General features: G+C 34.4%; 5 protein-coding genes and 1 non-coding gene across 8 annotated transcripts; 5 read left to right on the forward strand and 1 right to left on the reverse strand.

Moving 5' to 3' along the window:
• The first annotated feature begins 1,002 nt into the window (after nucleotides 1-1,002).
• Nucleotides 1,003-3,613, forward strand: LOC149511293 (large ribosomal subunit protein eL20z-like). The gene is made up of 4 exons (XM_089755340.1): nucleotides 1,003-1,460; nucleotides 1,617-1,692; nucleotides 2,377-2,491; nucleotides 3,554-3,613. Exons 1-4 carry the CDS (start codon nucleotides 1,259-1,261, stop codon nucleotides 3,611-3,613), a joined length of 453 nt encoding a protein of 150 aa, XP_089611466.1. The 5' UTR covers nucleotides 1,003-1,258.
• Nucleotides 3,614-4,357: 744 nt separating this feature from the next.
• LOC111274866 (large ribosomal subunit protein eL20) lies at nucleotides 4,358-6,299 on the forward strand. Its single transcript, XM_022859828.2, has 4 exons — nucleotides 4,358-4,426; nucleotides 4,729-4,844; nucleotides 4,935-4,998; nucleotides 5,752-6,299. The coding sequence occupies exons 1-4, from the start codon at nucleotides 4,412-4,414 to the stop codon at nucleotides 6,091-6,093; spliced, it is 537 nt and encodes a 178-aa protein (XP_022715563.1). The 5' UTR covers nucleotides 4,358-4,411; the 3' UTR covers nucleotides 6,094-6,299.
• A 3,078-nt stretch (nucleotides 6,300-9,377) lies between these two features.
• LOC111318670 (cytochrome b561 domain-containing protein At4g18260-like) lies at nucleotides 9,378-11,778 on the forward strand. Of its 2 annotated transcripts, XM_022921543.2 has the most exons (5): nucleotides 9,378-9,953; nucleotides 10,172-10,333; nucleotides 10,431-10,511; nucleotides 10,771-10,919; nucleotides 11,089-11,778. In XM_022921543.2, exons 1-5 carry the CDS (start codon nucleotides 9,813-9,815, stop codon nucleotides 11,447-11,449), a joined length of 894 nt encoding a protein of 297 aa, XP_022777278.2. In that variant the 5' UTR covers nucleotides 9,378-9,812; the 3' UTR covers nucleotides 11,450-11,778. The 2 variants fall into 2 exon arrangements, with proteins under 2 accessions (XP_022777278.2, XP_022777279.1); XM_022921544.2 differs by lacking the exon at nucleotides 10,431-10,511 and having other exon boundaries at nucleotides 9,412-9,953.
• Nucleotides 11,779-12,563: 785 nt separating this feature from the next.
• UREG (urease accessory protein G) lies at nucleotides 12,564-15,727 on the forward strand. The gene is made up of 7 exons (XM_022859829.2): nucleotides 12,564-12,668; nucleotides 12,760-12,945; nucleotides 13,490-13,550; nucleotides 14,144-14,345; nucleotides 14,742-14,863; nucleotides 14,989-15,093; nucleotides 15,386-15,727. The coding sequence occupies exons 1-7, from the start codon at nucleotides 12,622-12,624 to the stop codon at nucleotides 15,467-15,469; spliced, it is 807 nt and encodes a 268-aa protein (XP_022715564.2). The 5' UTR covers nucleotides 12,564-12,621; the 3' UTR covers nucleotides 15,470-15,727.
• A 1,189-nt stretch (nucleotides 15,728-16,916) lies between these two features.
• LOC111274869 (uncharacterized) lies at nucleotides 16,917-19,385 on the forward strand. Of its 2 annotated transcripts, none has more exons than XR_016334296.1 (3): nucleotides 16,917-17,405; nucleotides 17,524-18,238; nucleotides 18,941-19,385. XR_016334296.1 is itself a non-coding variant. In XM_089755772.1 (3 exons), exons 2-3 carry the CDS (start codon nucleotides 18,027-18,029, stop codon nucleotides 19,085-19,087), a joined length of 354 nt encoding a protein of 117 aa, XP_089611898.1. In that variant the 5' UTR covers nucleotides 16,923-17,405; nucleotides 17,524-18,026; the 3' UTR covers nucleotides 19,088-19,385. The 2 variants fall into 2 exon arrangements, 1 of the variants encoding a protein (XP_089611898.1); XM_089755772.1 differs by having other exon boundaries at nucleotides 16,923-17,405; nucleotides 17,524-18,233.
• Nucleotides 19,386-19,814: 429 nt separating this feature from the next.
• Nucleotides 19,815-19,887, reverse strand: TRNAR-ACG (transfer RNA arginine (anticodon ACG)). The gene has a single exon. It is a non-coding gene; the product is annotated as a tRNA-Arg (tRNA).
• Between the last annotated feature and the right edge of the window lie 1,826 nt (nucleotides 19,888-21,713).

A 21,713-nucleotide genomic window follows, 5' to 3' on the forward strand; every position in this document is an offset into this window, starting at 1 on the left:
TCGACATGACAGTGGATTGACTTTGACCTTACCATTGGATGAACCTAAAATTTAATTGTTATTTCATGGATTAAAACTTAAGAATCAATCTGTTGTCGTTCAGATTCTTTTTAATTGAAAAAAAATTTGAATTTGATATTTGATTCAATTAATTTATATAATTATTTTAAATAATTTTAAATTTTAAATTTTAATATATATTATTTATTTTTTGTTATAGATTATGATATTATTTATAAAAAATGAATTTTTTTATTAAATACTATTGGACACAATTTAAAAAAATAAACACATTTTTATTTCTAACTATATTTTCTCCCACCTAAGAAGCAACGTTAGAAAGGGATATACATAGTTTGACTTTGGTAGGCCATTAATGACTATCACGTATGCACAAGAAATTAAGAAGTTTCTTTGTGAATTTAGTACATTAATCAATTATAAGATTGTCGAAAGGTTCAAGGACATTCAATTTCTTGTGTTCTAAAGCTGCTGGGTCTTTGGTCAAATTAAATTCCAAAACGTAACAAAGAGAAGTGAATTCCTTCGGCTGTTTTATTTTCAAAGATGCTGAATTAGGAAACAACGTGGTGAATTCAAATGGATTTAGCAGGTTTCCAACATCATCCCATATTTGCTTTGTTGTTTTCGGCAGCCCGAGAAACAATCCTATCGAGTCGTTGAAAAGAAAATTTCGAAAAGAGAAGTAATCTTGGTAAAAATTCAATGTTCAACGTGTTGGAAAAGTATAGAATGATAGTTATATTAGATAGGCTTGACCCATGTTAAGATTAACTGATTTGAAGCCGAATGATATATTTGATACCACCAAGAGTATTTTTAAGGTTTTTCCCAGATTAATTGATTTATTTTTTAATATAAAGTATTCAAAAATTTATTATTGGACTTTGATTGACAAGGAAAACGAACTCTTTCATTTATTTATACTAATAAGTTTTGTCATATTATATTAGAATAAGCTTTTAAATATAATCATTTTGATTCGAATTAAAAAAAAAAATCCAGTCCAATTTAAAAAGGAAAATTCTGGCCCAATGACAATAAACCCGAAATATGTGGCCCCAAACACCGCCCATTCCCAACGAAAATAACCACGTTCTCGATCTATTTTTTATTTTTCATGTCATCACTTTAACCGCCAGTATTTCGGCCGCTTCAAATTTGCACCGCGGCGGAGGAGTCAAAAACGCCATTAGGCCTCCTCCTTGGAACCCTCGCGGCCAAAAAGCAAAAGAAAATGAGTGAAGAAAGAAAAACTAGAGGCGTCACCTCTATTTCCAACCCTCAATGCCAATATCAATACGGGACGTTTCAAGGCGTGGCCAACTACTACCCTCCCTTTCCTCTACAACCGCCTCAGCCGTTTGTTGGCTTACCTCATCCCGCTCCTCCTTCGTGCTCCGCCAACCCCTATGTCCACGGATATCAGACCGTTACAGGTACATAAACATATAAAGAATTCCCCTATATTGATAAAGTTTTGCATAAATGGGATTTTGTTAATGGTATTTATTTTGGTATTGCTTGATTGGTTTTATTGACGGTTAAAGCGAATTCAGTTTCTGAATCTTTGGTTGAATTTGATGTAATTGAAGGTTATCCTGTTGAAGAAGCACCGCCCTTGAGGCAACGTCGGCTTCCTGTTTGTGGTCTTGGAATGGGCTGGTTCTTGTAAGTTTTAGATTGATATTTTGTAGTGTTTTGTGTTTATTATTGTTTAATAACAATGTCAGAGTAGGTTTTCACATAGGTTCTTAAAGCCATTTAGAGGCATTTCTTTTTTTTGTTGTGCATAGATTGTTAAGAAATCTGGCAAACAAACAGAATAACATAACTATGACTTTTTAATTTAATTGTTTGTTTTGTTTATGTCAAGTAACCAATATGCGTGTCATCCAGATGTCCATATTGGAATATGTAATCTGACTGGCTGTGAAAGACTCAGATATTGATTCTTTAGGTCTGCTTATATGAGATTTGATTCAGAAATGATTGTCCCTATTGTAGCCATTCATGATCTCCATCAGTTTGTGTATAAAAATTCACATTGCATGCTAATACATGGAAATTGACAAACTTACTGAAATTTAGAGCCTGGTTGAGTTTTGTGAACTGTGAAATGCGAGTCATGGTCTAAGAGTTTGAGTTATTAATGTTTAGACAAATAGATATGTATCAAAGATGCACTCTGTTACTGCTAGAATTTTTGTGGAATGGAGCTTTAAAGTGAAGTGGATCAAACTGGTCAAAATCCAACATTTATTTCAAATCCAAATTTGTTCTATCTCTTACAAACTGACTTCAAAGGCCCAGTTAAATGAGTATCTTTTTGAGTGGCTTGGTTGCCTTGGCTAGGTTTTTCATTGGCTTCTTCTTTGGTGGTATTCCCTGGTACGTTGGAACTTTCATTCTACTCTGTGTCCAAGTGGATTACAGAGAAAAAGCAGGATACCTCGCATGTGCAATTGCTGTAAGTTTTAATTTTCCCCCATTTCGTTAATATTTGTCTGTGGTTTCTTTAAGTATCATTCTTGTCTTATTTTATTATCCACTATACTGGAGACTGATACTTATCTGTCTACATTTTAGCAATATGTTTGGAAACTCATTAAAGAATTGAATGAAGGCTAAAGAGTTAATTTTATATGTTATGCCATTATTAGCTTGTGTGGACCACCCTATTTTCCTCCCAATACTTATTCAATTTTCATGATATAATTTGTGCTGAAGTAGTGTTTCATGTGTGTAACTAATCCTGAAAATACATGACTTGAAAGGAAACCAACAGCAATAGACTTGTAATATGTGAATTGGGGAGTTTGTTTAAATTGTAGATCAATCTTCGCTATTAGGACATTTTCATATTTCCTTGCATGAAAAAAAATCTAGATAAAGTGTGCTAGCAGTTTGCACGATTTAGATTTAGATCGTGAAAAGGGGTTGCTTTTTAGTGATCCAAGATTCCTTTGCCATTTTTTGTGCTTTAAAACCAACTGCAGCAGCGCCCACTTTGCCTGTCATGTGATAGGTGTTGCCAAGTTTTTCTTTGTCTTGTATGAACAGTGATAGAGCTACTATTTTCACTGCTTTCTTTCTGGCTTCTTTGCCTCCTATGATAATTCCTATGAGCCTCAGTATCTTGTTTATTTCTTTTGCCTTTTTTTTATTGAAAAGATTTTTCAATATCATGTTTTGTCATGGCTGATGACTCAATGGTGTAACTTTGTTTATCTGGGAATCTGTAGTTTTGTATGTTTCATAACACATGTAAGAAGGTTTTATCTGTTAAGCTTGATTTGCAAAATTTCAGTTACCAGCAGTGCTATTTCTAGACTGACATATATATAAAAACACACACACACACACAAAATGCATTTGGTTGCATCAAGAATCTTGCCGGTTCATTCCTGTTTTGTTCCTCTGTGAATATGATAGTAGATGCTTCTTCATTTTGTGAGAATCGAGGATCAATGTCTTGGTTGTGCTCATTAACACCTTTTCCTTTTTGGTGCTTTCCATTCTAATTGTGCAGTCCGTTATTGCAATGATTGCTGTTACCTTTGGTGTGACAAAGGGAGCTCATGCCTGGTGAGTATGGGCTATGAAGATGGCTGTACATTTGTGAAGAATCCCAGAATGATTGGTGCTTTTAATTTGTAAAAACATATGTTCAGAAGAATTCTTGTTCTATACATTAAAACCAACTCCCAGATTTATTGGGTAGTCATATTTATACATATAATAATTAAAATTCCAACATTCTAGCATTCTATCACAGAGTTGGTATTCTTCTTTCGGGGCAAATAACAGCTAATTAAAAGGAAACATATAGCAAATCTAGCTGGCAAACTCCACATTTGATAGGTAATTTTATTTGGTTTTACATTTTTTTTAGATGTAAAACGTGACACCGAGCACGATACAAAAAAGATTATGAATGTGATATGATTTAAAATTTTAGTAATAATTGTATATGAATTTAACAAAATAAAAAAGTGTTTTGTGTTTATATATGAATTGTGACTTAATTTTAGTTAGATTTAATTTTTGGTTTAGAGATAAGATGGGAAAGAGGAAAGTGTTCGTTTGGGCCAAATACATATTGAACATAATATCATTTCCATTTTGGGGTAAAGTAGGTGACATTGATTTCATTTTGGGCCAAAGTGAAAAAAATTAAGATTCGACATCGGGCTTTTATTAATATAAAACCCAAAACTTACTCACATAATTTTGGGCCTTATCATATAGTGCCCCGGCCTGGACAAATGAGTGACACATAACCAGTCTAGGGTTTTGATCTACTATATTAGCAAAGAAAACCCTAGTCTACATTGAGAGAGAGAGAGAGAGGGTAGCGAAATTCTTCAGATATTCTCTTTCCTTAGAAATGGTTACTTTCAGGGTAAGTGTCCAACGCTTCTCTTTTCTCAGATATCTCCCACAGCCGGGTTGATTTCCCTCTTTTTAGCTTCAGAATTCGACGATTATTCCTCGTTTTGGGCTTTTTTTTTTTGGTTATCTTATGCTTGGTTTCGATTCATTTCGTTGGAAATTGTTAGTAAAATATGGGAAAAAAAAGCTTTATTTTCTATTGATTTAATGAGTTTATTAGAAATCTAAGGGAGGATTAATGTTTTAAGCTGTTGTTGTTTAACATAGGAAAAAGGATCAAGGTTTTGACTTTAGTGTTGTTTATGGTTGCAGTTTCACCAGTACCAGGTTGTTGGGAGGGCTCTCCCAACAGAGAGCGATGAGCATCCCAAGATTTACAGGATGAAGCTTTGGGCCACCAATGAGGTTCGGGCCAAGTCCAAGTTCTGGTTAGTGATTGTTTTCATTGCCATTTGTGTTTTTCTGGGGTTTAATTTAAATCCCATTTGATGAAGTGTTTGTCCTTGAATATTAATCAGGTACTTCTTGAGGAAGCTGAAGAAGGTTAAGAAGAGCAATGGTCAAGTCCTTGCCATTAATGAGGTATTCTCTCAATGTTATTTATATGATGATTCAGTTTGTGTGAAGTAATTTATTATGGGATGTTATGTTGAAATGTGAATAGAAGTACCCTTTTGTTTGTATGTTCTGATAATTCTGTTAGAGCTGGGGTCATGTTGGCCTCTGTCTGAAACTATTTAGGGGGATTTGCTTTCATTTAGCTTCTGTCTGTGCAATTTAGATGGAAATTTGTGTTTGATCTGCTAGCATTTTGGAATTTGTCCCGTGAGAAACATGGGAATTAGATAGGAAGAAACATCTAATCTTAAGGCTTTCATGCCAATTTTATTTACACTTTAAGAATTTCATGCATCTTGAATATGAAGTTTCTGGTCTTTTATGCTATCACCTTTTCATTGTAGAAAAGTATTTTTTATAACTTGTTCGTCTTTTGTTTCCTGAGTGCCATTGCATTGAATGATTTGGTTATATAGTTTTTTTGGGACTATATATTTAAGATTTTGATTGCAAAAACAGTTCTTGGAATCTAAATTGGTTTGAAATCCTTGATAACAAGATGATACCAACAAGTTGTAACCCTTACTTGTGATCTCCTAGCTCTTATCTTTGCTAGTTGATCACAAGTCATTTACTATTTATAAGATGGCTTCTACTTTTTAAAAGGAAATGCTATAGATTGCAAATTGATTATCTGATACACAATCAGTAACTTGGTTCTGATGCATTCTTCGATTTTCTTTTCAATGCCCTTTGTCTAAATTAAATTCTCTGCAGATTTTTGAGAGGAATCCTACCAAGATCAAGAATTATGGTATTTGGCTTCGCTATCAAAGCCGTACCGGTTATCACAACATGTACAAGGAATACCGTGACACTACATTGAATGGAGCTGTTGAACAGATGTACAACGAGATGGCTTCTCGCCACAGAGTCAGGTTCCCTTGCATTCAGATTATCAAGACTGCAACCATCCCAGCTAAGCTATGCAAGAGGGACAGCACCAAGCAGTTCCACAACTCCAAAATAAAGTTCCCCTTGGTTTTCAAGAAGGTGAGGCCACCTACCAGGAAGTTGAAGACAACCTACAAGGCATCAAGGCCCAACTTGTTTATGTAATTTCTCTTATTTGATTATGGAGAGTCAGAAGGTGGTTCTAGTTCTGAAATATTTGGTAGTGAACAATCAGTTTGTTGATCGGATGCTGTTTTCATTAGAGAAGCCTAGACTGTCAGACAGGTTGAACTTGGTTCGTTTGAGTTTCAATATCTCATTTTGTTTACTTATAAAAGATGGTATGGGATGTGATTGTCATTTCTCTTTCATATGAAGTATAATTTAATGTTAGAAATCTCTTCGGTAGGGTTTGGATTTGTCACGGCAACTTGCTAGTCCTAAAACAATTTACTTCGAGCTCACCATGTCAAATCAGGCCCTTCTCATGTTCGGAGTGGGAAATTTGATCGTTCATACACAGGCTTTAAGGATTTAAAATAGGATAGTTTAGTGTGGAGGTGTAACATTTTACTGCTAGAATTCTCTGCTGCAGCGGTTTCAATTCCTTCTTCGAATAAGGGACTCAGGTTCTTTACCGTTATTTAGCCCAGTGATATGAGCAATAATCCCTCCAGTGAATGTCCCTCAGGTTGACTGGAATTAAAGGGCTCTAATGTTCTTTTCTGTCATGAATGGCCCTGTTTCATTGGACATCAATGCATCACAAGTAATAAGATTATCATTCAGTGAATAGACGCTGATGTCGAATTTGATAACAAAAAACGACATTGTTTCTTATAATCAAATAGCCCTACAAAAGTATGCATCACAAAACAAAATTTTCTAGTTATTCTACTTTGTGTCGTTGTTCAAATCATGCAATTATCAGTTTAACCATATTTTGTATGTTTCTATTTATCTTATCTACGTACATGGATGCAACAGTGAATAAATCAGTGGTCCATTCTCTTCATGCTTGTGACACATAGGATAGCCACCATCGTCTCAAACGATTAGTCAATTACTTCATTTCCAAAATTATAAGTTAATCCAATAAGCATGAACATATACTGTGAATCACTCCCAATCCCCAAAACCACCTGTTTTTATTTTATTTTTTACTACTGATTAGAAAATCATGAAGAGCCTGCAACAAGAACTCGAATATGCATTTCACCCTCTTAAAAGAAGCACCTTCTTCCCTTCATTCAAACTAATCAATTAGTAACTAACTGGCTTTTGTTAGTTAACATATGGCTAATAACAATAGCAATTCTCAATCGATAACTCAGCCCACCAAGACAAGTATTAACCATAAACACAATCATAGGAGCCAACAAAGACCACTGAAACCCAATCCATTGGATAATTATAGCTTCTATTATGGTAAAAACCAACGTTTAATCAAAATTAAAATTTTAAGACAAATAATGTTATTTTGTTGTTTTCCTTCAGAACGTGGAGCCCAAACACAAATTACCCTAGCAAAGTAAAGTTGCAGAGGTAAAGATCATTTAATTTGTATTCCACTTTTGAGTTTGATATTTTATATAGCACCCATTTGACGTTTATATATGTATGAAATGGTTAACAACCATACAAAATCTACCAGGTTAAACCCCCCCCTCCCCACCCCTCCACCCCCCCCCCCCCCAAAAAAAAAAAAAAAACAGGGTTTTGGTTAACATAGAGAGAAAAGAATAACGAGGATGATGATGATGCTGATAGCCTACCAAATCAGTGATGATGCTGATAGAATAATGAGAGCCTTTGCTCTCTTTAAAAATTGCTTATTGAATATAATGCAATGGGTAATGATTACTGCGACTTTGCAACAGATGAATGTCATTATTCAGTTGAGGAATTAACGAAAAGATGTTTTACGACATAGCTTTAATCAGAGGGCCGTCCTAATCAGTAATATCCTTTTTCAAGTTTGCTGTCATTTTTCAAACCAAAAAGATTAATTGAAAACCAATAAATGAAAGAACTAGCAATTTTTGCTAGTTTTAGATCAGTGCTGCTGCAAGATTAATGATTCTGATTTCTAGGGTTACTTTTTTTCCTGGGTCTATTTCAAAATTTTGTTTTGGTCGAATTCTGAGGGTATGCTATAGTACCCTTCCCCATAACATTCCCACTTTAGTTGTTGAAGTTAAGATTCATCTAAATTTATTGGATGTATTGGTAAGTCGTCAAATAACAATAGAGCTCATTTCAACAATAATTGGATTAATTTCGGTAATAGAGGTTGAAGCATATTCACATGTGAATCTACAAGATTGGATTATATGTCTTCATCAACTAGCCAAACAAACTACGACCTTTCGTGGCGATCTGTCAGTTTGTGTTTGTGCGCGTTGTTATCATGAATCTGAAGAAATCGAGTGCAGTGCTCAATTGCCATGGTGGGACAAAGAGGAGTTTAGTTTTTCAATCACTATCTTTGATTTTAGCCAATGCCAGCATAAAAAAAAGTTGCATAATCTGCATGTCTCTCAGCCCACATGCCTTTTTTTTACCACCATCTTGTTTTAAATGGGTCATCCGAGTATTTTTTTTCTTTTCCTCGTTGCATCAATTGAAACTTTGTCAACATCAGCCAAAAAAAAAGGGGGGTTGGATTAATGTAGAATAAGATTGAAATGCCGAATTAGGTTGATGTCCGTCTTAGAATTTTGTATATCCCGTGTTTTGCGTTCAGTATCTGTCTTAACATAGGCCAAAAGATTCTACATAACTGAAAACGATGTGCCTTTCCTGCCATTGTTGAGCAAAGAATGTCAAACACAAGGCACGTAATAAGAGATTGGAGAAGGAAAGGGTAAAGAGAGGGGGGGGGGGGGGGAGAGAGAGAGAGAGAGATGACTAGGAACATTGTGGCCAAGACAGCTGAATAGAAATTACTCGTGTAGCTCTCTGCCTTTTTCCCCAATGTATTTCTTCCCTTACTAGGATTATAAGGCTCCATTTGTCAATTTTTTTTTAAAGAATTTCAACATATATAGCAATAATTCTGTTGCTTTTAACGTTCAATGAACAATTATTATTTTTTAAAATGAAAGCAAATGTTTTTTTATTTTTTTCTTTTATTATTATTATTAGAAGGAAGCAAATTTTTTTAAAGAATTTATGCCTCTAAAAACTGGTTCTTGAATCATTAGATATAGTTGCAGACATATATATTTCAGCAATAAAGTAATTAGATAGTCAGATCTAATATTAAGATTTGATGAAGTATAAATTATTGAGGAATGAATCTAGTATTAGATAAGCTTCTTTGTCAACTGTGTAACCCACCCACACCGCCCTTGTCGACCTTCCATCCATTAAAATCATGACCATCTTGTGTTTTTGCCATCATCTGCAACCAAAAAGTGCAGGCAATATCAACCCCACAATGTTGAAGTTCTTACTATTTGTCTAGTGATAACCCTCAGTTACCTTTTTATCCTATTTATAATTATATATAATAATCTTTTTCTTACAACCACCATGAATTACCCATGCTTCTAAAATCTTTAAGCCAATACTGAATGGTAGGTTGCACCTCCCCTTTTTGAATTTTTCTCTAATCATAGCACATTAGCTTCTTTATACAAAAAGCAAAGTTACGGAGTTTCTTGAAGAGCTGACTCATTTTATACACTACTTTTTTCTCTCCTCTCTAATGCTCTAATGGCCACTCAAATTAAATTTAGTCAAATGTAATCTTTCTATATCTTCATAAACAAAGGTATGGGAAAGCTGATGTTTTGAGAGGAAGAAAAAAGAAAGAGGGTTGGTAGTTGAAGCTGGGTTTTTAAGCTTTAATTTCTTCTCCATTGCCTTGGATATTGAAGATGCAAGTTTCTCATTTGCTAGGGTCATTCACCATTCCTGCATTATACTATGTTTTTCTTTTACCACTTGTTTCTTGCTCATCTCATTGGGAGTTTACTGCATCCAGCAATCACAAGAGCATTAAAGAAAATGTACACAAGGTATGCCTAATTTTTGTAAAAGTTTGTTTTCCCACCTAGGAAGTCCAAATTAGTGATCAATATATAGTTCAAATCTACTACCTGATCTCTAATCAATTTCACTCTAATGTCATCTACCCATTCTTTGTCTTTGAACTAAATTCCGAAGATAATCAACAAGAAAATTCATGCTGAGTATGAGTTTAACCGTGTTTCTTTAATAAACAACAATATTGCAGCTGAGTCCTCAAATGACATCGTATATCACTGTTCATGGCCTTCTCCTATGGGTTTCCATGGGGTTCTTAATGCCTGTTGGGATACTTACTATTAGAATGGCCAACAAAGAGGAAGGTGGGAGAAGGGTTAAAGTTTTCTTCTATCTCCATGCCATATTGCAGGTAGTCTCTTCTTGATTTCTTGTCTGCAAATTATATCTATATTTACATATAGCATACTTATACATAGCATATAAACTGATGTAAACTAATTTTACAGATAGATGCAGATCATAACTCTTATTTGGTTGCAGAGAAGAGATCAGAAAGAGCTGCTTGTTTGTTTTGTTTCACCAATATTGTAACCCACTTTCACTTTAATGATACTGTCCACGATTTTTTAATTTCTTCAAACAGTACATGTTTTTTTCCAGTAACTGATCTAAACCAACTTAATCATGTTTATCATGAAGACTTGAATAAGAAGAAAGGGAGACCATGTATTTTATTTGTCTATATAATCATGATCATGTGTCTATGCTTTGTTTGCTCAGTAGTCAGTAATATTGTTTAATTTCCCCATAATTTTTAACTCTTTTTTTGTTGTTTCCATTTGACAGATACTTGCAGTGCTGCTTGCAACAATTGGAGCTGTCATGTCCATAAAGAATTTTGAGAATTCATTCAGTAACAGCCACCAAAGATTAGGTCTAGCCCTTTATGGTGCCATTTGGATGCAAACCTTGATTGGATTTTTCAGGCCACGTAGGTAATCAAATTCAATATTTTACCATATGTTCTCTCACATTTTTGAAACTGACTGATTCACGAAACTTCATACTTTTTCCATATGCCCTTTATATGCAGTTTTATTCATCTTAACTTGGGCAGCAATCTTTTTATTTCTAACATTATATGAATTCCCTTTTCTTTTACAGAGGAAATAAAAGAAGAAGTACATGGTACTTAACACATTGGATTCTTGGAACAGTAACATCTCTGGTGGGGATCATTAACATCTACACTGGTTTAAAAGCCTACCATAAGAAAACATCAAGAAGTGTTGGTGTTTGGACTATACTTTTCACTGCTGAGGTCTCTTTGATTGCTTTCTTTTATCTCTTTCAAGACAAATGGGAGTATATACAAAAGCAAGGGCTGATATTAGGCACTAATCCCCACCAGCCAACTCCACCTTCTGATCAAGAGAATGTACTGATCGCTCAAAGGGATAACCAAAAGGTCTTGTTGCCTGAACCATGTGGCAAACGTAATGCACTCAGGAATTTATTTGACTAACTTTGGATTCTTTCGTGTTTTTGATTTCTTCTTTCTACAAATTGATCTGTCTAAGTAGTCAAAAAGTTTCATACTCTACTTTTTGATGCCTTTCATGCTGATTGAAAGCACATACTCCTCGAAGAATACTTTTTGATGGAGTCTTTATATGCATCAAAAAGTGGAGTATGATCAATTTTCTCTCGTAGATATTCATTTTGTTGCAATGAAAATTTGGGTTTTTAGGTAATTGATATTTGAGATGTAGGTGTTTATATAAAAATGAAATGCTGGTATATAGTGTGATTATATATGTTAAAGAAATGTAATCAATGTTTGTAACTTTTTCATATCTTGATGCTGATGAAGGTTATTCTATTCTAATTTCTGATTGATTGAATACTAATTGGGGTGTGTAAAAGATTGCTTGTCATGAAAATATCAAAGACTCACTTTTTTGTTAAAAAAAGGAAAAGAAAAGCTATTCACTGTCTGACAACCACAACAAGAACCATTTTGTTTTTCTATTTTTTTTTATAGCATGTAACATAGGCACAACTTTGATCTTTTGACCTAAGAAAGATGTTAGTACGATGGATTCATTTATGCAAAAAAAAGAGGAAAGAAAATTTTGTGTTGCCCCAGCCCAACGGATTTGTCTATCACGGCATCATGGACCAATACTTACGGCCTGGCATATCCGCATATGAGGCTTGAGCCAGCCAGCCAGCCAGGACCAACGGCCCAGAACCATAGCACCCGAATAAAAATCTGACATCGCCTCAATAGTACATCATCCTGCAATATGTAAAATTGGCTGCCATTATTAATTTAAATTGGGCAAACACCGACAGAAAGTTTTTGATAATAGTTTTTCCAATCAAAACATAAGATTGTGTGAATCAAAAGCCTCATCATTAATTCTTACTAATTAAATACTCTAATCTGGCATTAAGATTCCCACTTATGATGTATTAAAGACTCATTCCTCAATCAGAATCTGATGAATGTACTAACCACTCCTAGACAACGACAAAAGAGTAAATTCAAATCACATGTGACAGGGGCATTGTTGTGATTTCAGCTTCATAATCCCCGTGTACCTTAACTCTCCCCCCTTCACTTCTCTCTGATTAGTGAACACACACAAAGAAAGGCTCTCCCACGGTAAAACCTTTCCAGACAGTAGTCAGATGGCTTCCAATGATCATCATGACCACGACCATCACCATGACCATGAGTAAGTACTTTCTCTTCTATATTTTGCAGTTTTTAATGGAGTATTCACCTTTTGATGATCAGGTTTCTGATTATATGTTGATATGCAACAGTAAATCAACGTCGTCTTGGGTGGGAGCTGATGGTAGGGTTTACCATAGCCATGATGGACTGGCACCACACTCACATGAACCTATTTACTCACCTGGATACTTCAGCAGAAGAGCTCCACCACTTGTCAACAGGGATTTCAATGAGAGAGCCTTCACTGTTGGTATCGGTGGCCCTGTTGGTACTGGGTACTTCCTATTTTCCTTTCAATTTTTTTCTCTGTATCAACAATTAACATGGTTCCACTTTCTCCTAATTTTGTATATCTGTATCTGTTACTAGTTCTTCGCTATAAAGACTAGGAAATAATAAATTGTGCTACTTTATTAGAATTTTCAACAAAAATGATGCTTTATTGTATGTGAATTAGTGAAGAGTTCGACTTAGTGTTTGCTGGTTAGTAGTATAGAATCCACTCCCCAAATTCCATGGTACTACCTTTTCTTTTCGTGAAATGTCTTATATAATGATGTAGTTTACTCTCCAAGCCCCTGGATGTTACACTTTTCTTTGAGGTTTGTGGTCTTTGTTTAGTTGGATAATACTAGTTTTTCAAAGTTTTTATGTTTTGTTTCATTTAAATTCTTGAATTTTGTTCAACCTAATGCCTTCATTCTTTTCTAGCCATGGTCTGTCATTATTTTTCCCCAGAATATAATGCATTTTCTTGTTGCTATCCTGAAGCATCCTAATAAAATGGGATATGATTTAATATTGGTTCATTCCATACAGGAAAACAGCTTTAATGCTGGCATTGTGTAAATTCCTGCGGGATAAGTACAGTCTTGCTGCTGTAAGTATCATGCATCTTGTACTTTCAGCTATCATTTGATAATGAGTGTTTACCTTCTGTTAAATTTAAATCTTTAGCACTTTGATATGCATGGACATGCTTTTAGAAAAAAAGTTTTCTTTCTGAATGTTATCTAGACTGTGAGAACAGTTGATTAAGCCGTGCCTCAGTCGTCTTTCTTTAAGCATATGTGGAGTTGTGGCTGTAGTTTCTTTAAGTAGGATGGTAGATAGATTGACCTTAGTTGTACCATGTGGTGTAAACCTGGGCATCCACTATTGAAAAGATTAAGAAAAGTTATCAAGTTTCTCATTGCAACTACAGCTGCCATAAAATTTTTTTACTGCATCTCCTAACTCCAGTTTTGACTAAGGTTACATTGAATATACTAACTTTAGAAGACAGGCCTTACTTTGAGGACTAGCTGGTACTTTTGGACTACCATTCAGCTTTGACCTGCTGATTCATGGTGTATATAAACAGTTCTCTTTCCTTTGAGTTCTCAAATCAGCATGAGGACTTAAAATTTGTTCTTTAGCAGTAATTTAAGCCAAAACTTGAATGACTCATTGGGAAGCATGCCATAACTTCAGGTGACAAATGATATATTCACAAAAGAGGATGGTGAGTTCTTGGTGAAACATGGGGCACTTCCAGAGGAAAGGATACGTGCTGTAGAGACAGGAGGCTGCCCACATGCTGCTATCCGTGAAGACATCAGCATCAATCTTGGTCCTCTTGAGGAGCTCTCTAAATTGTACAAAACGGATGTACTTCTTTGTGAATCTGGAGGAGGTAAGTACAATATTTTATTGAAGTGATTTGGTATGGAAATATTGAGAATGAAACACATTGTGGAAAGTATCTTGAAGTTTTTTTCTTTCTTTTTGCTCAAGGAAGAATGAAGAAAAAAGAGCTTACAGTGTGGAAATTATCTAAGAAGATGTTTTCTTTTTGGTCAAGGAAGAATGAAAAAGAAAAGAACATCAGCCAGTGTCCTCAATAAATTATTTTCATATTCACTGATGAGGAATAAGTTACTGATTATGCATGTATTAGAGTTCCTAGTCATGCTGCAAATTGCTTCTATAAATTAGTGTGAAGCAAAAACAGTTATACATTTAGTGTTGCCTATAGCAGAACCAAGTTCAATCGGAATGTCCATGTTTATGTGAACTTCTATGACTGCAGATAATTTAGCTGCCAACTTCAGCAGAGAATTAGCTGACTATATCATCTATATAATAGATGTCTCTGGTGGTGATAAAATCCCTAGGAAAGGTGGCCCAGGCATAACCCAAGCTGATCTCCTGGTATTTGATTTTATATTAATGTGCTGTTGCATTGCTTTGAATTTTTTTTTTCCTTTTCCACAGTGTCTCCAGTTTCAGAAGTAAAATAGGGAATTCTAAGCTAAATTTGTAATATTTCATAATAGGTGATAAACAAGACTGACCTTGCACCCGCAGTTGGAGCTGACCTGGGAGTCATGGAGCGTGATGCACATCGTATGCGTGATGGAGGACCCTTTGTTTTCGCTCAGGTTGGTTGAGTAGTTCAGTGCATTCATCACCATATAGTGAAACAAAAGCGTGATATATTTCTCATGTATTGTATCAATTAATGTACAAATCAATATTTGTTATCTTAACATCATGAACCTTGTATCTTCCTTTCATTCTCTCAAACCCCTTGATATCATCATCGAATTCCACAAAGTGCACAGCAGCACAGAAGTAACACATCAGTGTTATTAATTGGAGGCTGGGGGCCCTTGGCATTACCATACAAAACCTTGGAGTTGTTAATTATTTGTATAAATTATGCATTTGCAGGTGAAGCATGGGCATGGTGTCGAGGAAATAGTAAACCACGTATTACAGGCTTGGGAAGCAGCAACAGGAAAGAAGCGCAAATGACCTTTCTTTGAAGACCCTGTAGTTCTTATGATGTTATTCTACTGGGACTTTTCGTAGAAATAACTATGAATATGATTATCAATAAGTTCATCCTTTATCAATGCAAACTTCCCATTTTCCAGTCTTCCAAAGTGAAAAAGTTGGGTGTCCGCTGTTTCACTGTTTTTATTCATGGAAGCACAAAAAGAGTAGAACATCTATCTTTGAACTGAAATCTGATGCATATATGACTGTCATATACTATTTCTTCCTTTCAAATTGAGTTAAACTTTTGTTGTTTGTTTTTCGCTTGGAAGAGGGTTTGTTAAAATAAAATGTCAAGGGGAGGAGAATAAATAGCTGGGGACAAAATATAAATTTTGAAAATTATGGAAGAAATACACAAGAAAAGCAATCTGGGAGATTGGGATTTGGGATACTCCGTATTCCGTAAGCGAAGTCTAGGTCGGCTAATCGGCGTGCAATTAACCCGGCTTAGAAGGGCATATTTTGGGCGGACGATTTGAGATCTTTTCATCCCTGGGAATTTCGAAGGAGACAACCTTCCGAAGAGTGAAGAAGAAAATTTTCTTCCTTTACAAGTCATTTCCGCTATGCTTTGATAGACATTGATAAGGAAAGAAAGGGAAAGTAAAGAAAAAGGAATTAAGGTTTTTGAGAAAAGAAAAAAGTATATGTTATTTTTGTTTAAATAGTTAAAATTAATAAAAAGTTTTGACAATTATTCTTTAGTTAAAGAGCGAGAAAGAAAAAAAAAATTTTATTATAGTATTTTTTAATTATAAATTTTTTAAATAATTTTTTTATCATGTAAATAATTTAAAAATTAATGGTTTAAATAAAAAAATTTAATAAAAAAGATAGATTTTTATTAATCCATAAAAAAGGTATGTTTGTAAATTTTTATATTATTATTTTTTAAAAAAATTAATTTCCTTGATAAAATTAAAAAATTTAAATGTGTCTTGATAACTAATATTAATTATAAATTTATATTAATATTTTATTACAAATTTAATAAAGCTCATTAATATAGATAATTTTTTCAAATATATGTATTTTTTCATGTATATTTTTTAATTTATGAAATAAATTTAAAAATATAAAAAATTCAGCATAAATTAAAAGATTAAAAAATATGATTATTTTTTTAATTATGGACAATGATAGGTTGTCTAAATCAATAATAACTTTAAATTTATTTTCATATAAAATTAAAAAAAGTCAAAAAAGAAAAAATACATGCAAAAGATTCATAAAAATAAGTTCAAACATCATAATATAAAAATTTGATGAAAATTATAAAAAAATAAAGAGATGAGTTTGAATGTGATAAAAAAATAAATATTAATATCTCTTATTGACATAAATATCATTTTATATTTTAAAAAAATTTACATATTTCTTTTTTTAATTTGAGATAATTGAAAATAAAGCATTTGAGTAAAAGAGAGATGCTCAATCCCCATTCTTTCTTTTATTTTAATTGAAGTAATATCCAAGCATAGGAAGGGAAAAGGTTTTCCACTTTCCTTGGCTCTCCTTTCCTTCACCTTTCCTCTCATACCTCCTCAATTCATTTTGTAGCAATGAAATTTTAGGCAATAGCATAGAGAATAGAATCATTGAGATATCTGACTTGTTGAAAAGTATAAATTGTCAGAGGAACAGAGAAAGAGGAGGGTGGTGCAAGAGCGGCTAGGATGGATAACGGAATCCTCCATCATGCCCAAGAAACACCGCACCATCGAAGGCGTCGGCGCCTCCTCCATCTTAGAACTCTAAGCCCCACTCTACAAATCCCAGGAAGAATCCAAGAAATTCAAGGAATTAAACGGTCCCGATGGCGAGTACCACCGCGCCAAAAAAAAAAGAAGATCGGCCCTCACGATACCCTCTCCATTAAGAACTCTGGCGTCGACGCTCGCTCCCTCAAGTATATTTCTTTACCCTTCTTATTATCATTATTTTTTTTTTTTTAAAGTTAATCTAATTGGGGAAATTAGAGATTTTTTTCTTTTTGGGTCTCTCAGTTTTGTTTGTTTGATTTATAGGAATAAACTCGAGCTGAAAGCGGTGATTGATGCATCAGCCAGCTACGCAGCTGATATGAGCCAAATTATTCAACAGAAAGTGATAGTAACTAAGAAGGAATATAGAGAATGAAGTAACAGAAAATAGGAGAAGAAGATAGAATTAAAGAACTTGGAGAGAGAAAATTCTTTTTGGTATTGATTATCAGTGTCTTGCACAATAGACCAGCTCCTCTTTATGCTAGACCAACTCTCATGACAGCTGCATTCCAGAGATTCTCGGATTTACATTGCTCTCAGCCTCTCACACTCTTTCTCCATTTTTCTCACAGTGACTAGAAGTAGAACAAGAGTGTAAAGGCCATGGACACTGGCCATACATGAAACAGCTTAATACAAATAAAGCTAGGCCTGTAGTTAATTTCAATTCCTATTAAACCTGGTCCACAACATTCTGCCCGTAACAGCAGCAATGGAAAAGAAAGCTGAGTTATATGATAAGTTAGTGAGAGTAGAATTGTCGGATGAGGAAGACAGGGAGAAGTGTTGTGTCGACTTTTTCAGGAAGGGTATTGAGCAGGAGGAATCCCAGCAGACACAAGGCTTCGGGTAATTTACGAGCAGGAGATGAAGATGGTGAGAGTGATGATGGTGCTTCTTTGTTTGACACGAAATTTATAAGGCCCGAAAAAACTGCTGGAATCATAGACAATGATGAGCATAAGCGTTTTGTAAGGTGAGGGTTTAGTCTGATTTTTGGTTAATGTTAGATGAAATGTTTGATGGAGTTTACAATTTCAGACATATTTTCCCTGTTATTACAGTTTGGATAGTTGACATTAACTTTTGGTTATAACTTAGTTGAGGTGGAGCTGATAGGTTGGGCTTCAGATTTAACCACTTAGTGTAGTGAAGAATGTTTTATCCTTTCCCTCATTAACCTTTATTCTCCTGATGGGATACATTGTTGAGTACCTATGGATATGAGGTAAAATTCTGTATAAGAATAAGAATAATGTGCAAATTTACCGTAGGTAAGAATAGCAAAGTTCTGTAAAATAAGCGATAGATTTGAGTTAATGCCCTTTTTTAAATTCATGGCTCCAACTATAGTTGTGTTTGTTTTCATTTTGCTTATTTTTTTGACTAATTGCCTGATGCCTGATGGATTGGTATATCGAATATAGTTGTCACTAGTCCTTGGATTGCACTGTGTAGAACGGTTGATTCACGAATATGGTAATGTAAGACATTACTGAAGGTACTGAAGAATGGAAGTAAATCTTGAAAATTTTGAACTTGAAAGTTGAACTAAAAATGTTTGGATTGCTAAGTTACACTTTCACAAGGCTATGTTTTGTAAGATATTGGTATAGATGTTTTTAGCCACGAAACTAAAACTGAAGGCCTTAATTAGTTAGTTGATGGTTATTCACAGGGAAGTTATCAGGCTAGGAGAAAGGTGTCTGAGCTTAAGTTGCAAAGGCAAGAGCAACCAGTAGCTTGTCATGAGAAACTGAGGCAGGCCTATCTTCGGAAACAACTAGAGAAGCTGAAGGCTGCATCAAAAACAGAACAGACTTGATTGCAGAGAGCTGGAAAGGAGATCGGTGCATTATTTTATTAGCAAGGATCGGGCTTTATGCTTGATTAGCCGTTTTATGTTTGAGCACAAGCATGTGATAGGCTCCGTCGTTGCTTCTATCTTCAAAGAAAAAGGATGGATTTTTCTTGAGCACCTTTTCTGAAGCTCTTTTATTGTTTGCTAACTTTTACTGATTTCCTCTTTTATACTTTTAACAATTTTTAGATTAGAATACAAATCAACTCACCAGTTTTGTTCACTGGAATAGTATTATTTGCTAGTTTTATCATCATTCTTCTTAGAGATTTAGGCATTATAGTTACACCATCCTTTATTTATCTATCTGACCAATGTGGTTGAGGCTGATTTTGTTGTCAAAATTCATTTCATATTATGCCTATCTAGTGTAGTAGTATTGCATCACTGGCATAGAAAATCAGTATGATTTCCCTTTTACTAGCGTGTAGAATATGTTTTAACTAATGTACATGCCGTAGGACTATCAATCTGAGGTGTTCATTCATCTTTAGACTGACAACAGGTTAACTTAGTAAGAATACCAGGTGAAGCTATGTTTTACTCTTTAACTGTAAAAAGCAAGTGAAGGACTTCTGCAATAGTTTATTTATTTATTTGTATTAGTGATTTGTAGCAATGATTCCTGTACAAAGCTGTCTATGTTCAGAAAACAAAAACAGGATGATAAGTTTTTATAAAGTAGAAGATGCGACTCCGCTGGGGATCGAACCCAGAATCTCTGGTTCCGTAGACCAGCGCCTTATCCATTGGGCCACGGAGTCACTTGTTGAGATTAACAAGTTTTGTCACATGAGTTCTTTAGAAAGATTTCTTTTGCCAATCTACCATTTGCTAACCAGAAAAACCTTCAAACCAGAGATTGTCAGAAAAAAATTAAAGAATCCCATTTAACCAGTGAAAATTATAACGCATAATTATAATTCATATTTTGGAATATATATATACCTTTTTCTTTCAGTCCTTTCCGAAATAGAAAAGGTTCACTCAATATTGAAAACTGGTCAAAGAAAAAAACGATCCATCTCAAAAGTTTAACTTCCAAACTAATTTTTAACTAATCAACCTTCCAATGTCTCCAAACACTTACCAATAAACAGAAAACATTCAAGAAAATTATCTTAATCTACTCTTTATTATGCCGCGTGCATGGAAAAATCAAACATATTGATAACTGTACTAAACACTCAATGGTAGTAGAAAACAGAGATAATGAAATGATCCAGCTGTTGCTTGCTGCTAACTGCTAAAATGCATTCTGCTCCCAGAAGCAAGAAAATTGCAATGAAAATGCCAACTAAACCATTCCCAATTTGATTATTTAATCATACTTTCCTATTTAATTTATGTTTTTAGGCTACTAACCACGTTACTTGTATGTTAAATTATGCCTTAAGATTCCTATAATGTCGGTTTATCATTGTAAAGAGGCTGCAAGGTGATTCTCTAACATGACACCCCATTTCTAAATTGAAAAACTTTTAGACATTGATTAAGGGAGAATTGACAGCTTTATTTTAAAAGGATTAATCAATATTTAAAGACTGCAAAAGACATATAATAGTCAAATAAAGATAAGGTCTCCATGAATAATTGAACCGAAACCCAATTATAGAATGATGAAATTATTGTATGATATGAGATTATCCTCACTAGTAAATGGTAATTGGCAAAACTTGGTTAGAATGACTATATATTTAAATCAATCCAATTTCCATAGTTGTAAAAAAAATGTATAATGTGCCTTTGTATGGCCAGTCCAGGTTGTTATAGAGTTTAGAGAAAGGCAAAAAAAAAAAAAAAAAAAAGCTGACACTGCCTTCAAATGATTTTGTTTGTGGTTAAACCAACAAAACATAGCTGGCAAATACTTGATTACTAGCATACTCTTTGCCTATAAAAACATTTGAAATCTCTCCATTTCAGTCAAGCTCAAAAAACTCACTTCAATAGCTTCTCTCGCTTGGTAATTCTTAAGAGTGCTTGTTTAGCTGAGTTGGTCAGAAAAGGAGGGTAGCAAAATGGCCATGATTTTGATTGCCTACATCACTGTTCTTGCTTTTTTGGCCACTGGAGCCACAGCTTTGAGGGAAGATCAAGGGAAGATTGCACCATCCCCAATGGAAAGTGCTGGAGTGGCTCTGGGTGCTCCTGCTGCACTTGCTGCCATGGCTTCTATGGTTGCATGGTTCTTTTGAATTTAGTTAGTTTGTATCTCCTTTTGGTGAATATTGTCGAGACCCCTTTTTTTTTTTTTTATCTCAAGTTTCTTTCTGTTGGTTGATTGCTTGAGTTTATTCCAAGCAACTTGGTATTGAGGACGGTGGAGAATGAAAAATTCATTGTTCTTTTGAAGCAATTAAATGTTAATAAGATCTTGATTTATTCTCTCTGGTGTTTACCCTTCCCATTACAGCTACATATTTTTCAAGGTTAACAAGTATATTCTATTTGTTTTATTTTATATTGACAGATTTCCTGACATAATGCAACTCAGGAAATCTGCTGAAAAAGGAGGGCAAAATCCAAGATCTTAGTCTTGGTGAGTTGCTCCAGGGTTAAAACTATAATACGAAACAATATTTCCATG

Source organism: Durio zibethinus, chromosome 26 (genome assembly GCF_047325235.1).
Source record: "Durio zibethinus cultivar Kanyao isolate XHJ-2024 chromosome 26, ASM4732523v1, whole genome shotgun sequence".
NCBI lineage: Eukaryota > Viridiplantae > Streptophyta > Magnoliopsida > Malvales > Malvaceae > Durio > Durio zibethinus.

What these genes read in the sequence shown, in the direction of transcription:
- LOC111318670 (XM_022921543.2), top strand. Translation starts at nt 9,813, where the DNA reads ATGCAAGTTTCTCATTTGCTAGGGTCATTCACCATTCCTGCATTATAC. An exon ending in TTAAAGAAAATGTACACAAG is followed by an intron (nt 9,954 to 10,171) that starts GTATGCCTAATT and finishes ACAATATTGCAG; the next exon opens with CTGAGTCCTCAAATGACATC. An exon ending in ATCTCCATGCCATATTGCAG is followed by an intron (nt 10,334 to 10,430) that starts GTAGTCTCTTCT and finishes CTAATTTTACAG; the next exon opens with ATAGATGCAGATCATAACTC.
- LOC149511293 (XM_089755340.1), top strand. Translation starts at nt 1,259, where the DNA reads ATGAGTGAAGAAAGAAAAACTAGAGGCGTCACCTCTATTTCCAACCCT. An exon ending in CTTGGAATGGGCTGGTTCTT is followed by an intron (nt 1,693 to 2,376) that starts GTAAGTTTTAGA and finishes TGCCTTGGCTAG; the next exon opens with GTTTTTCATTGGCTTCTTCT. An exon ending in ACCTCGCATGTGCAATTGCT is followed by an intron (nt 2,492 to 3,553) that starts GTAAGTTTTAAT and finishes CTAATTGTGCAG; the next exon opens with TCCGTTATTGCAATGATTGC.
- LOC111274866 (XM_022859828.2), top strand. An exon ending in CGGGCCAAGTCCAAGTTCTG is followed by an intron (nt 4,845 to 4,934) that starts GTTAGTGATTGT and finishes AATATTAATCAG; the next exon opens with GTACTTCTTGAGGAAGCTGA. An exon ending in AAGTCCTTGCCATTAATGAG is followed by an intron (nt 4,999 to 5,751) that starts GTATTCTCTCAA and finishes AATTCTCTGCAG; the next exon opens with ATTTTTGAGAGGAATCCTAC.
- LOC111274869 (XM_089755772.1), top strand. Translation starts at nt 18,027, where the DNA reads ATGAGGAAGACAGGGAGAAGTGTTGTGTCGACTTTTTCAGGAAGGGTA. An exon ending in ATGATGAGCATAAGCGTTTT is followed by an intron (nt 18,234 to 18,940) that starts GTAAGGTGAGGG and finishes GGTTATTCACAG; the next exon opens with GGAAGTTATCAGGCTAGGAG.
- UREG (XM_022859829.2), top strand. Translation starts at nt 12,622, where the DNA reads ATGGCTTCCAATGATCATCATGACCACGACCATCACCATGACCATGA. An exon ending in GACCATCACCATGACCATGA is followed by an intron (nt 12,669 to 12,759) that starts GTAAGTACTTTC and finishes GATATGCAACAG; the next exon opens with TAAATCAACGTCGTCTTGGG. An exon ending in ATAAGTACAGTCTTGCTGCT is followed by an intron (nt 13,551 to 14,143) that starts GTAAGTATCATG and finishes CCATAACTTCAG; the next exon opens with GTGACAAATGATATATTCAC.